At 36.8% G+C, this 15,647-nt stretch overlaps 1 protein-coding gene across 1 annotated transcript; it reads right to left on the bottom strand.

The window, feature by feature from the left end:
- Positions 1 to 466: 466 nt before the first annotated feature.
- Positions 467 to 1,487, bottom strand: LOC117564464 (uncharacterized). Its single transcript, XM_034243251.2, has one exon. The coding sequence runs from the start codon at positions 1,437 to 1,439 to the stop codon at positions 513 to 515; it is 927 nt and encodes a 308-aa protein (XP_034099142.2). The 5' UTR covers positions 1,440 to 1,487; the 3' UTR covers positions 467 to 512.
- Between the last annotated feature and the right edge of the window lie 14,160 nt (positions 1,488 to 15,647).

The following is a 15,647-nucleotide window of genomic DNA, read 5'->3' as shown; positions in this document are numbered from 1 at the left end:
CCAATAGTTACACCTGTCATTCAGTTCACTCCCCCTGATTGTTGAAAGGGTCATTAACAAGAACTACTGATACGTATACATATACATGCACACATATATACACACACGCGCACTCTCAGACACTCACAGTGTGGTGGACCCGCAAGCCATAGATTCGAAGTCGCGTCAACATAATTGATGAGTTTTACTTGTAGGGAACCTTCAAAGCAAAACCAGAGTGTCCTATTTGTGTCCTGCGGTTGCGACGCATACACACACATGCACACAAACACACACTCGTGAACACACCGTAATGTATGGGTGTTAGACTTCGGTCGGTAAATTGGCTTATTTTGTCGACAGTTTAAGTCTCATGGGTATTTATTGAAATTTACTCGAAATGGCAAAACACTTAAGATAGCATTAGGCCCAAAACATGTTGTCGAGCAGTTGATAAATGATTTGCACGCCCCAAATGGGGCCAGAGTGTCAGCATAACAGAAATGTATCAAGATATATATGCAGCAAAAATATTACAAAACTCGAAGCAAATAATATGCACATAGAAAACCCCAAAGCAACCCAGAACTTTGCTTAGATGAGGTGGCCGATATGAGCATGGGATCATTAACTTTCGGCAAGCGCTTGTTGACTTCACATGATTGGATCATGGCACGCTTCATGCTATCTCCAGCAAAGGATCTCAGTTGCTTGGCCGCCTCCAAGCCACACAACATCGCACCTCTTGTGTAGTAACAGTCGAGGACATTGTTGAAGGTTTGACACACTTTGGATTCATTACGTTTCTCATACCAATCCGCTGGCGCCTCGCACTCGATCATGTCCGTGCGGAGCTCCTTGAGGCAGTTGTGGGCATCATTGAGGCTGGCACAACGTTTCCGATTGCCGCTGCTCTCGCTGCCACCGTCACAGACTTCGGACTTGTAGTATCTGAGGCCATTGGTCAACTTGCCGTAAATGTTATCGTCAGCCAGTATGCAGTTGCTGGTGGCCCCGCGTATGTGCTCCAGCACATCGGCAATCTCATCACAGGACTCGGCGAGCAGCGGCTGTGCCAGTAGCAAAACAATACGCTCCGGACTAACCACATATAGACGCGCCAACTGCATGACCACGGGATTATCATCGCATAGACGAACGCTTGGAGAATGTGACTTTGAGCCCTTGAGCTCGTAACCAGGCGGACATGTTGCCGAGCTGCCTTTATTCGATTTTGAACTTTGTCCTTTGCCCGGCCCAGCAGCTGGAGCTGCATTTATGGCTCCGCTATGTCGACTGCTATGCGGCTCAAAGCCATAACGATGAAAATACCATGGAAACCAGATGGCCCGCGATGTCTCCAGCTGAACGAGTATCAGCAGCAGCAGAAATGAAGTGATTGTCCAACTGATAGACATGGCCAAGGCTTTACAGAGTATTACTGAGTGAAGAATTTTCATAGAGCACTTGTCGCCACGTGCACTATGTTTCCGATTTTAGATTATTCAAATATAAAATACTCGATATTTATTTAAAGTTCAAAGTAGATTGCAAAATATAGTTATGAAATCATGTGCTCACTGAACTAGTTGGTTCCACTTTGCCTCCAACATTGTTTGTTATTCACTTTCGATCATTTAAGTTGAATATTTTAAAACCGATAGGTTTTATTTTAATACAAATTATAATACATGTTTTTTGAATTTTTGTTTATCCATTTTTAAATAGCTAACAAGTAAGAAAGAAAGTTGAGTTTTCTTGACTGTAAAAAAAACTGTGCGATATTATTCTTTAAATATAGCAAATGAATATACCAAAAAATAATACAACAAATATATACATATTTGGTATATTCATATAGTAATACTTTCTAAACTATTAACCGCGGCAACTGATTTTTGAAAGTGTGTATAGGAAATAGAAAACTTAGTTTTAAGGACAATTATATAAATTTGAACTGTTAGCAACTCATACATACATACATATACGTTTCTATTAAATTAAAATTATTTATTCAAGTGTACATATAATAAATACCTTAGAAGCTAAGCTGTAGGTGCAGTCCATATCAATTCAATGTACATTTGCAATCCTTTTCTTCTGAGATACTCGTATTAAATTGCAGTTGTAAGTGTTCATCAGCTTATTGCGAATAGCTATCGTCTTTTTTGCAAAATTATCACAAAGAGCGCACAAAGCATATAGAAGAAACTGCTTCACTTTGTTCTCATTCTATGCACTCTGAGTGGAAATTGTGAAATTTGAAATGAAATCGCATTTTATGCTGTCCATAAGGCGAGTGGCTCTCATAGTGCGCTGTTTGGCTTTATCCATGGCTCGCACCTTGACGCACTTTTTGTGAATTGTCAGGGATATGGCGAGTGAATTTTATTAGCACTCATAAGTTGTAAAGTGTATGATGGCATGGAGACAACGGCGAAGACCCAAGAGCACACGGCATCAACTGACTGCGGCTGTAGATTTCGCAGCATACTTTTGTGCGTCGCCCCAACTTCATGTTAAACAGATTTTTATTGCAGTTTTTTATTTGCATTTCTTGCTCTTGCTCTCGCTCCCGATACCTTTCTTGTTCAGCCATATTCTGTTTCTTTTTTTTTTTTTTTTTTGGTTTTCTTTTTATATAAGAAATTTACTTTGTCGCTCATTTTGATGCCGTCGCTTGGCATGGAGCATTTTTTATTATTTAACATTTCGTTTTATTTTGTCGCTGTAGGAAATGAAATATTTTTGCATATAAAAAACATTTTGACTTCATGCTGTGACAATGTTTTCACGCTGTTTATGTGGGAGATTCACTTTCATTTTGTGTTTTTTTTTCCTTTTTTTTTTTGTTTTTTATTGTATTGTACATGTATAAGTATATTTTATTCCGTTGTGTTCATTTCCGCCACACAATAAAATAACAAGGTAAAGATGCAAAAGGACAGAAATTTAAACATCTCATAAATAAGAGAGCACCCCAAGTGGGAAGAATACACATGCGTTTAGTAAATTTACTTACTCTGCTATCATAATCCCTACATGTTGATCCATTTCACTGCTTCATTAGCGATTTTCTTATCATTAATCTTCCACCATGAGGAGCAGATTGTCCAGTCCATAACAATTACAATTACAATCAAATGTATTGACCATAAACACAACATGAACACACACGCATAAAGAGGATGGAAAGCTCAATCCAGCTCAGTCAATAGCAAATTATGCCATTAGGTTGCCATGTTGAAATTTGCTCAATGAACTGTGCTAAATACGTTGACTAATTGCGTGTGTCCGGGATTGAACTTGACCAGGATATTGGCAAAAAGTGACACGAGGCTGATATAAAAATTAATTGGATTTCGCCCACTTAAAGGAAAGTTCTACAGATTGATGTATAGTAAATTAAAGTGTCAACAATTTTCATACATTTTACTACATAAAGAACTAATATGAGACACAAAAAATTTGCATTCACTTGAATATTGTATAGATAGAACGAAAGTGTTTTCATTTTGTGATTTACACTTAATTTAATGCAATTAATTTGACATTAAAAATTTAATTGCAAAATGCACGAGTGAAACAAATGAAAACAAATATCTTTATAATTCATTAAAAACAAATGAATTTTTGTCTGGCGAAAGTTGGTTAAAAATAATAATGGCATTTTCATTGTTATTTGCATGTTTGTGTTACGCACTCGATAAGCATAATTAAAATGTCAAACATGGTATAAATCATATTGGTTAATGCACTCACCGTAGCGTGCTATGAAGCACCATGTACACCACTGCAAATGCTAAATTTTTAATTGCATTTTCATTAAAATCAATAAAATGTGAACACCAGAAAGGCACTAAAAACACAAAAACACAAAAAAAAAATGGCAAGCAGCAGCAAAGTGCACTTCATACAACTGACGCCCCCAAAAATGGCACTTCATTGCGCCAAAGAACTTTTACAGCCAGCCAACCAGGTGCTTCAAAATGGAAACTAATGAGGCTGGTTGGTTGCTTGACTAGTGCAAATGGAAATTAGATTGCCCCGGCGCCAGTTTACTAGACAAAACTTGATACAAGTTTTCTCTTTTATTTTTATTTGAGTCATCTTTTTTTTTCATCAACTACTGCCCGTTGGGGCAACAAAAAGGAGAACTTCAATTGCCAAGCGTAACTAGTTCAAGTTGCTTACAGTAATTATAAATTTACCTAAGGAATTACGCAAGCTCGTCGAGTGCAGTTGAAGGAGTTGTGCAGGAGCAGTGCAGTGCAGGTGGCTGCATAAACTTTCCAGCAGGAGGCCAGAGTTCGGTAGAGGCAACTAGCTAGTTAAGTTACTGTCAAGCACTTGGCTGCAGCTACAAGTAATAATATTATTGATAGATTAGAGTGCGTCTTGGGGGTTCTCTCAGCAGGCCAAGTGCAGTTATGACTCTTATGCCATGTCCTACTAGTGGCGTTGCCTATAGAATATGCAAGTGCTTATACATAAACTGCTAATGGACGGAAGCAAAAAGTGTAGTGCAGAGGCAAAAAAAAAGAAATGCTCAAGATTAGGCTTGAAAACTTCATTTCACCATTTCGGCAAACCAATTTCTAGTTAGTCGACTAAAAAAAAAGCCTCAAGTACATTTTCTTTTGCAATTTCTTTTGTCAACCCTTTCGCAGATCACACTCTCGAGCTGTCTGGTCCGATTTTCTTGCACAGCAATCGGAAAAAATAAACGAACTCCAAATTGCCAACAGACAGCCAGGCGTTGCCTTAACTAAGACTCGGCTCAAAGTCTATGGCATTGGTGTTCCGCTGTGGATTTGCTAAGGCATTAGCACCTTTCACTTCCGTTTGCCTTTTGCGTTTTGTTTCTTTCTTCTCTTATTTTTGGCTTGATGCGAACACACCACAAGCTGAGGATGTGAGGCATACATGGCATTGAGGTCATGAATTAAAATGTCTTTCCTTTTCCCTTTTTTCACATTTTTTTGTGTGTTCTTTAAAAAGCAATTGCTTACTTTTTGCTGCAAATCAGAGAATGAATTTGATACCTGATACACGCGTAGCTAATCGGGTTTAAGATATTTTAATTGTGTGCTAACAGGTTTAATCATTGCATTATAAGGTGGAAAGACCTTCAAGAAACAATTTTGGTGGAAAAACTAAACGCTTTAGCTATGATATATTACATACGGATCCACCCATTAATAAATATTCTCAAGTTTGCTTTCAAAATAGTATTTACATATAAATAATATATTGTTTCCTATTATTTGAATACATTTTTGCCAAGTTCATTAATATCTTTTTTTTATTGCTACACAGACTAAATATGTTTAATTTTAACGTAAATTCCTAGGAGCTTAATAATCACTGTTATATTATATATTTTAAGATATATATAAACCTAATTCGGAATTCAAGAAAAGATAATATTTTAAATGTTTTAGAATTCTAATATTTTTTGGTTAAATTTTTTAGTGCATCAGGGCGATCACACCTTAGTTTCTTCCATTATATATTCTACTTAAGCGAGTATTACTGGTCTGTATAAATCTTCATTAAACCGATTCCTATTGTATTTATATTAAAATCCAATTGGATTAATTCAAAAATATAAACAAGATTATGAAATATAAATTGCTTAATTCCAAAATATAATTAATCATTTTTAATTACTTAAATTTAGAATTTATTTCAGCATGGAACTCACCATATTTCAAGGCATTTGATAAAGTGCAGTTAATTTTTCGCAGAAATTAAATGATTTTATCTTCCAATGCAAATATTATTACAAATTTTTTAATCTATTTATTGAAAATTGAGGAAATTTAGTAAAATATAAAAATCTTTTTTAATTTACGATTTGAATCAACTACTTGCAATAGCTCAGATTTCTATTACTTTCGCAGCCTGTGTTGCTTTTTAGATGATCACTAACTGATTAGCATTCTTTGCACTTTATCGCAAAATACTTGAGTTATTCAGTATATCACAAAGTGTTGGGTCATTAATCTTGGTAATAATTTGCCCGTCTTAGCAGGAGCTCAGTTAAGCAATTGGGCTTAAGTTTGTGCTCAAGTTCAAAATGGACATAGCTGCTGAGCGAGAGCTGAGAGCTGAGAACTTTTCCTAAATTACAATCACTTAGAGCAGTTTTAGCAGACATTATGCAGTCATTTTAGACTTCCGTCTAATTTACATGCTATTTAAATTATGTTGGCAGCCAGGACCCGACTACCCGACCAATATGGAGCAGCTTCATCAAAATGCTTCAGCTGTCCTTAGTTCCGGCGCCGAGACTCGCTGTAGCTGTTGCTGATGCTGGTGCTAGTGTTGGCTTTTGTGCAGAATTGCTGCCACTATTCGGAGTCCTTTCTGTTTAAACTTGCAGCATCTGCTGCCACAGCTACTTTGTAAAAACTTTTGTATGCCATGGAGCGAGCAAGCGATGGCGGTGGCAGGACGTCAGCTGGTTTTGGCCCTAGTGTTGGGTCTTGGCTTAGCAGCAGCATTGGCTGCAACTGCATAAAATTTCGCCAATATAATTTTAAAGAGCAGGCCATGGCAAGTGGCTTCCTGTCCTTTGCTATCCGGTAGCTCTATCTGTATGTAAGCTTTTGCAATAAAAATGAATTAAATGCAATGAAGCAGCTACGCTTCGTCCTACTTGTCGCTCCTGCTCTCCTTCTCTGCTCCTGCACACATCATCGTCCTGGCTGGCGCCTCGGGCGCGCGCAAATTGTTGCAACAAAGTGGAAAGTAGAAAGTGGAAAGTAGAAGCGTCGCTTCAGCCAGCAACTGGTGTCAGTTATTGTTGGGATAGCTCAGGTATGAACTGCAGACAGTAGATGCGTTTACGTTCAATTCCCCCACCTCTACCACGTTTACTATACTTTGCCACACCCCCTAACCGCCTGCTGCATTTAATGGCAATTTGTAGTCGTGGGCGGCAGCCTCATGCAAATTTGTGGCTTATAGTTTATCAAGCCCAACTCGCTTCTCCAGTTACTCAACTCCAATGCGTAAGTTTGCATAAACTGCGTAGGTAAAAAGATTCTGGAGAGAGGGGCGGGAAGCGGAGGGGCATTGTTGCCTTTGTTGCGGCTTTTATGGCTTTTAAGTTGCGAAGCGCGTCAAGCGGCATTTTTGTCTAGGTTAAGTGAAATTAAGTTGTTTTACGACTCTCTCCCAATAGCTACGAAATAGGGAATGGCTAAAGTTAGCCCAAAAAGGATGTTTTGCAAATAGATTTATTGGCTTGAATGCACAACTCAAATTACTAACCATGTTAATTTACTTTCAACAAATAAAAACAATTTCTCTTAATAAGTAGCTTGATAAATTATTCGATTAATTATTCAATATTTCGAAACATTTCTGAGTATGAAATATCTATTTACCTCTGCCTCTGTACGAGAATTATTTTAATAAATTGAATTACCAAACAGCTGCTTGAATTTAATCTATTTAGTTTTGCTTATTAAAGGATTACCACAAACTGATTTTGAAGCTCCTAAAATCACTTGATAATGAAATTTCAAAGAACAGATTTAAATTATTAGAAAAAAAAAAACACTTTCAAGAATTACGTATTGTTTATTGATGTTTGCATTGAAATAACAAATAGTTTTACTGCTGTCTGTTCTATTGCGAAAAATTATTTGCTTCTCTGGCAATATTATTATTTTGATATTCAAACTCGCCAATGGCAAACCATAGCTGACAAAGACATTAAAATCTAAATGAAATTCAAATGCAGGCAAACAATTTTAATTAAAAGTGGATGCAAGTGAATGCATTTGAAATATTGCGAGCAAATAGAATTTCTAATCAAAAAATATGCAGAAATAAATATGTTTATGCAAAAGATCACTTCAGTTATATAGTATTAAGCATTCTAAAGGTTCATGTTATTACATTTAAATAGTTAAGAACCTATTTTTGTTTATCAATGCTGCCAATATAACTAATTAGAAATTAATGCGAAATGGCCTTGAGCTATTTATTCGACAAAAGACGCAAATATTAAAAAGTTGCTAGCTGCAACTTTTGAGTTGCATCAAGGGAATAAAAGCAAGTAAGAGAATGCCATAATGTTATCAGCTTAAAAAGGAACTTGCCTTCTTGTCTGATCCCCCGTCTCTCTCCCGAATTCAGTTAGAGCAAAGTGCGTCCCACATGGCGTATGAAAGTTGTGCAAGTTGTGCGCGACTCCCGCTTAAAAAAAAGTGAAATAAAGCCATGCACACGCTAGACAAGGGAATTGTTATTATTATTATTCTTGTTGTTATTGTTATTGTTGTTCTTTCTTGAAGTTGCTCTGCGTGTTGTTGTTATTCTATTGAAATAAACAAAGAATGTGAAATGGCTCTGCGCTATGCAAATCTGTTGTTGTGCTTTTTAGCCATGTCTGAAGCTAAGGCTAAAATCAAAGCCAATGTTCAAGTTGCCGCTGCAGTGAAAGCAGAAAGTGAACGAATCGGAACTGGCAACAACGCAATGCCGAATTGCGAATGGAGAGTGGCGAATGGCAAATTGCAAAATTGTGAATAGCGGTGAAGCGAAAGCAAAAGCAAAAACAGAACAGAACAGAACAGATATAGAAAACTAGAAGCAGAGCATGTCCTGGCTCTCCTGTTGTCTTGTTGTCCTGTGGCGTAACAGGAAAACGTGAGGCAGCTGCTTCACTTCGAGCACTTCACTTTCATGCAGTGTCTTTTCTTTTTGGTTGCCTTTGCTTTTTACCATTATTTCTGCATGCCTTATGCATGCCGCTCTAGTTGTTGCTCTTGATGTTGCTGCCGCTGCCGCTGCTGCTGTTGTTATTGTACTGTGCCCTGCGTCCTGCGGGATTCCTTTAGCTTTTGTTGGCCCACATCTCGTGCTTTCGCTTGTTTGTATTGTGTTTGCTGTTGCCTCTTCTACATCTACAACTACAGCTACAGCAACTGCTGCTACTTCTGCTACTGCTACTACTGCTGTTAGCAGCTATTTGTTTGATTGTGGAAATATTTGCATACTAGTATAGTTTTTATTGGCACAACGTTGACACTGATAAGTTCCCCTCGGGATGTCGTTTCAGACTTTACTCTCAAGCTGAAGCTCCCGCTCTCCGTCTGGTTTCTGCTATGTCGCCTGCATGAAATTAAATAACAATAGGGAGAACCGAGAAAAAGAAATGAGAGCAAAAACACAGAAGCGCACTTGAATATTAATTAATGCTTTCGGATTCTCTTTCGCCCTCTGTGCGTTTAAAACAAAAACCCAAAAATGAAAAGAAAAAAAATGAAATGATGTTGCCTCAGTTGCCCCCTGGCTCTTGTCATTCGATTTGCATAGTAAATATTTTCCATGAATTTGACCACTGGGCAATACACAAACTTATTGAATTTTTCTGTTCAAAATATGCTCGAGAATAATAAAAAGTTATGTCAAATTTGGGGGAATTATAAATGTCGACTTTTTAAAAATACAAAGCAAAGATATCAAGTACCATAAGCATAGTCTGACTATTAATGATTCTCAATTAGAAGCTAAAATTTGTAAAATGCAGTCATCTTAGCTTTCTCCCTTTTACTTTATTTACAGAAAATTAATAATTATCTAAATTCAAAAATGTTTTAAATTTGTATATTTTTGTGTTTCACTATTCACTCGAATTGATTCCCTATTGCTAACGAAAATCAATGGTTCCATTCTGCTAAGGAATTTTTTCATTTGAATTCACTTTTTTACTATATGGCACAGCTGATTTCTAATTCAATTTGTAAACAAATTCTCAGCCATTCTGCCCACAAAAATGCAGAATGCAAGTCGAAAACAAACATTGAAATTGAATAGCAATCTGTGTCTACGTTTAGACAGACTGATAATAGACGAATGGCCAAACGCAAACGTTTCCAAAAAGAAAATAAACAAGTAGCCATAGGTTTTTTTTTAAAGAATATCACACTACGAGATTCCCTCAAAATGATTATACTAGTTTTCATGAAATCACTTACTTAACTTTATAATTTATTTAATTGAAATATTAACTTTATTTTAGATAAAATTCTGTATAAATTATTTTTGAAAAAGTGCCCACATCATACTATACATATCATAATTAGCATAATCGTGACCGTATTTAGTTGGAAATATCGTTCACTTTGTTGATCTTAACACTTGATCTTTAATGTCTATTTGTCGGTATAATACATTCGGTATGGTTGGATGTGCAGCGTGTAAGGACAATAAAGGTTCATTATATATATTGGATGTTGCGTATTTTATTTGGAAATGGATATAAATTAAATAATTACATTACAATCTTTCAAAATTTGTTGATTTTAATAGATTTAATTCTTGTAAATTCTGTGACTATTGTGCTTAAAAGGTTTTTACCATGTCATTGTATATTTAAATATTTCAAATTCCATTGATTTAAATGGATTTCATTTTTGTAAATTCATTGAGTTTGTGCTTAAAAAGTTTTTGTCGTGTTAGATTGAAATGTTTAAAATTCCATTGACTTAAATGGATTTAATTTTTGTAATATCAGTGATTATTGTGTTTAAAATGTTTTCATCATGTTAGAATAAAATAATATGCAAAATTTTGTTGATTTGAATGGATTAATTTGTTGTACATTTTGTGAATATATTGTACTTAAAAGATTTTCATCATGTGTGATAATCTTGCTAAGAATCAGTTTTGTTTTACTCTGCACAACTCCTTCAACATTCATACACTCGTTTAGAAAAGTATCGTGAGTAAGTGGTATACACAAAACTTTAGCCTAAAAAAGGTGTCCAATACTCGAACCCCATTGTGTATTTTTTTGTTACTTTTGTGTGATGCTGCTTTGTATGCTGAAATGAAAATGAAAACCCACACACAGCAGCAGCAGCAGTTGTGCACTCACGTTTTGTTGCTGCGTCCATTCATTAGGCGGCATTCACTCAAGCATCGCATTTCACATACGCCCCGTTATCGGGAGTTGGCAATGTCAGTCTATGCACACACACGCCGAGCACTTTTGCGGCTTAGGCGAAAGGCAACCAGTGCAATGGCCAGGTAGCCAGGAGCAGCACTTATCATGGAGGGCGGCAATGGCAATAGTCGGCTGTATATTGGATTACATTTGGTTGGAAATGTGTTTGTTGAAAATGCGTTGACAACATCGGGCGAAATAAAACTCATTTTGCAGCATGGCTCATTGTGGGGTATGTTTAATAAAATATTTATTTATTTATGTAAAACAAAAGCAGGTGCGAAATTTCAAATGAGCAAAGTGTACACACACACACAGACACACATCCAAAGGCATCTCATTTATTTATTTATTTTTATTTGCCACATTTCTGGCAATGCTCGCAGTGTTTTTTCGTTCATTCGTTTATTTCAAATTTTTTCACACTGCCAGCCTCGGGAGTTTTTTTGTGGCATTCTCTGTATACTTTTCATTTTGCCTAAATTGAGCACCTAAGTGTGCAATGATTTTCAAGCTAAAAACCGTGACACGCCTCAGAGCTGCTTCATTAATAAGCTGGCACAGTGTGTGTGCCACGTGCGGCTCTTATCTGTTAATAAGTATTTGCATTTTATAATTTTGGATGTGCTGCTCTACATAATCGACTAGTCTTTCCCTTACTTCTCATTTTATTCAAGTGAGTTGCTCTAGTTTTGCTTCTCTTTTCTATCTCAGACTTTTGACAGCCGCGTTGGCACACTTACTTACTCGTATCTATCTTTATCGCATGTCTCAAGCTGTCCACCTCCTTTGTAGAGCAGCCCAAATTTGTTTATTTCAACATATCTAAACTATCTTACTTACATGGCTGCATTTCCGTTCCGCTCTTGGCACTGGGCTAACCGAAAGAATCCCCGAAACGAACTAGAATGTGTAGATTTTCTGTTTGTCTTGATTTTGATTTATGTTGCAGTAAACAGCAGCAGCAGCGACGGCAACAGCAGCAGCAGTAGCAGTTGCTTAGGGGCAACCTCATTTGATACTTTGTCGCATCATTTCACCACAACACACACAGACAGACAAACACAGCGACAAGAGCGAGACCCAACTCCAAACTCAACTTCAACCTCGACGACTCCGCTCGAAGCCGCCGCTAACCTTCTAACCCCAGAACCCGGACCAGGCAACGCATTCCAAAGCATGCTGTGAAGTCCTTCTCGTTGCTGTTGCTTCTGCAGCTCCTTTCATGGGGCTGTGATTTTTTTGCTGCATACTTTCAAGCGGCAAGCCAAAAAGCTGTGAGCACTTCCTTCTTGCTCTTTCTCACATAATTGTGGTGGCACTCGAAAACCAAGCCGTGTTGCAAGTTGGAATGTGAGTTAGAGTGTGAGTTTGAGTGTGAGTATGAGTGCGAGCGAGTTTACACATTCACATTCATATTGTGAGTGTTTACGCCTTATAAAACGCAACATTTTCAGCCATGCAGCGACAACGACATTAGAATCGCTGCCAGGCTGGCATTTGGCAATGCCACAAACTTGCTATTACCCCTGCCCCACAGTCGTGTTGCGAGGCGACGCGTCGCGACGCGTTGTGGATGCTGCCACGTAACTCACACTTGGCGTATAAAAAAACATGAGCGTTACGCTTTGTTTGACTAAAATTTATGTTGATGTTTCTTTTGCTTTTGCTTTTGTCGGCTGCATTTTCGGTTCCTTTTTTCTTCTCCATCTTTCTCGCTGTGTGTTTTTTGGCAACGCCTCGCAGACTTCGTCGCATGAGTCATGAGCAGCGACAGACAGACTCAACTCAGCCGGTCTGCCAGTTTGTCTCGCCATTTAAAAATGTTTTAATTCCTTGCCAAATACAGAAAACACACACACACATACATATACATACATACATACGTAAATTTTACACTACTAATTCACTTGCCAGGCACAATAATTCACAGGCATCTTCCCTGCGGCTTGCTCAGCCATAAAATCCATGTTTAACTTGCCTTCCAGCCACATAATTATGTTTATATGCTACATACATTTTATATAAGTAGTTGGCATCTTTTCTTTTATATAGCTTGTTAAAATTTATATGCATTGACGAGCACTTTTTATGTTTGCGATTCATTATTACTTGTATTTTTTATAGCTCTATAGAGACTTCGCTTTAGTAACAATGTATCTAGTTAGCTTGGTGCTTTCATTCTGTAGTTTTAGCATATGCCTATCAAAATTTATAGCATTTTTTTCGGTCTTCGAATTTTTATGCGTTCAACGCACCCGCAAACTTTGTACTTAAATCTTGACTGCAGTTTTGTATTCCACTCATAATTATATTTCTCTTCTTTTATGATTCGGCCAATGTGGCAATAGATTATTTTGTTATTTTTAGCATCTTAGGTCTGTTTTATATTTTTTTAAAGGCATGGTCATTGAATAATATCGATAATGAAACTTCACCGAAACCTCTAAAATAGGGTCAGCACAGTATTTGTTTGTGTATACTCAATAATGACAATGAAAAAATATATTCATTTAATAGAGCTTTAATGTTAACTTTTTCAGCATTGAAAATTTTAGATACAAGACTCGATATGCGAATATATTTTATAAATAATAATCTTTTAATTATGTTAACTTAAAGAACAAAGAAAAAAAAAACAAGTAAAGAAGCTACAGTTCAATATGCTCGACTGTGAGATACCGGATAGCGGGTAAAAGTCTAACCTACCTAACAATATTTAACTAAAATAATTAAGAATAACAAAGCCAATTTTAGGTATATTGATATAGTAAAAAGTATTATAAAATAATTTTTTAATAAAATTGAATTATCATCTTAATGTGCGCTTAATATTTATACCCGCTACCCGCTAGGGTAAGTAACAGGCATGAGGAGGCATTTCCGACCCTATAAAGTAAATATATTCTTGATGAGGGTCAACAGGCCGAGCAAGCCGATCTAGCCATGTCCGTTTGTCCGTATGAACACCTAGATCTCAGAGACTGTAAGAGATAGAGCTACACAATTTTTTCGTCATCGCTTGTTATGTTCATAGTCAGATCAAGTTTGTTTCAAATTTTTGCCACGTCCACTACCACCCCCATAAATTGACAAGACTCAAATACCAAAGGCTATCTTAGGTATATTTATACAGACATGTGCTTATAGGTGTTTATACAGACAGACGGACATGGCTATATCTCATCGGCTATTGACGCTGATCAAGAACGGGGGTCGGAGATGCCTCCTTCTGTTTGTTACATACATTTCCTGCCGGATTTCGATGTAACTATTAACGAGTCAATAATAATGAAATGAGTTGATTTCCATGACTACATTTATCATAGCTAGTTGTATGTAGGTTGTTTTAAGATTGTGTAAAAAGCATAAAGAAATATTTACATATATTATTTATAATATATGCTTTTATTAATAAAATCAATATAATTGCAACATGTTTTGAAGACTTTCTTTTAAGTGGCACTATGACTAATTGTTTGATCACACAGCAGTTAATCTTATTTGAGAAGTATTTTCGAAAAAAGGTAAACATATTTCAAAAATTAAGATGCACTTACGAATTTTTTTAAAATTTTTTTAAAACAATATTTGAAATAGACATATGAAAATTTCACGTTTCCAAAAGACAGAACCTCAAAGAGAATTTGCTAATAACGCACGTATGCACAGAGCGTGGCTGCCACGAAGGGTTGGGTTGGAGGGAGGGAGGGCAATGATAGGTAACCAGATGTTCCACACATAGTCAGTTTCAAGTATTGCACTAAAAACAGAATGGGAAGAAGTGAGTCTCAGTTAGGTGAGAAGGCAGCAACAACTGACTGACAAAACCTCAACATGCCACTAAAAGCATAATCATGCACTTAACTAAAGCTATCTGGAAAGTAATGTGTGTGTGTGTGTGTGAGAGAGAGAGCATGGGATGGGGGCTATATAAGTTTTGGGGGGTGCAGGTGTAAGTTGAGTTGCTGTAACGCACGTAGAACTTAAGTCATCATCATACAAATAAAAATTTATGACTTTAAATGCGAACACATGCGTGTGGTTGTGTATGTGATTGCTGCACACATTTGTGAGTATGTGTGTGTGAGTCTGCACGTGTATGTATGTGGTGGGTGTATGTTTGAGTTTTTTGCGGTTGTGTGTATGTGTGTTTGTATATGTGGTAGACCCACAAGTCAGTTGGTTTGGCTTTGGTACGTTTGTAAAAATACCACTTTATTTGCACTTGTTTGTTACTGTTCTGCTTTCTATTCTCTTTGCTGCTGCTGATGTTGTTGTTGTTATTCCTGCTGCTTGTTTGTTTGTATTCTTTGTATTTTGTTCTTTTTTTTTTGTTTGTGGTTAGCCAAAGTTGCCATTTCAGACAGATGGGACAATTTTTAAAAGTGGCCAACGGTTTGAAAATGCGACAGATGAAACTTGTGCGTGATTTTCAGATTTTCAGATACGTTGATATCTCTGAATACATACTAAGTGATGTGGGAGCAACATAATTCACCAATGCACTCTTTATACATAAATAAAGATGCAAAATCAGCAAAACAACGCTTTCAAAATCGATACACAAACCTCAACAAATCTGGGTTTTCAGCATTTCCCAGAACACTTTGATCGAGCATGCTTTTGAACTGTCCATCAAAGAACCATCGAATTGAAAATATTCTGTCTGAAAACAATCAAAAATCCTTACAAACTA

The sequence above is a fragment of the Drosophila albomicans genome, chromosome 2L (genome assembly GCF_009650485.2).
Source record: "Drosophila albomicans strain 15112-1751.03 chromosome 2L, ASM965048v2, whole genome shotgun sequence".
In the NCBI taxonomy this organism is placed as follows: Eukaryota; Metazoa; Arthropoda; class Insecta; order Diptera; family Drosophilidae; genus Drosophila; species Drosophila albomicans.
The sequence above is the reverse complement of the archived record's forward strand: the minus strand, read 5'-3'. Positions and strand labels throughout refer to the sequence as shown.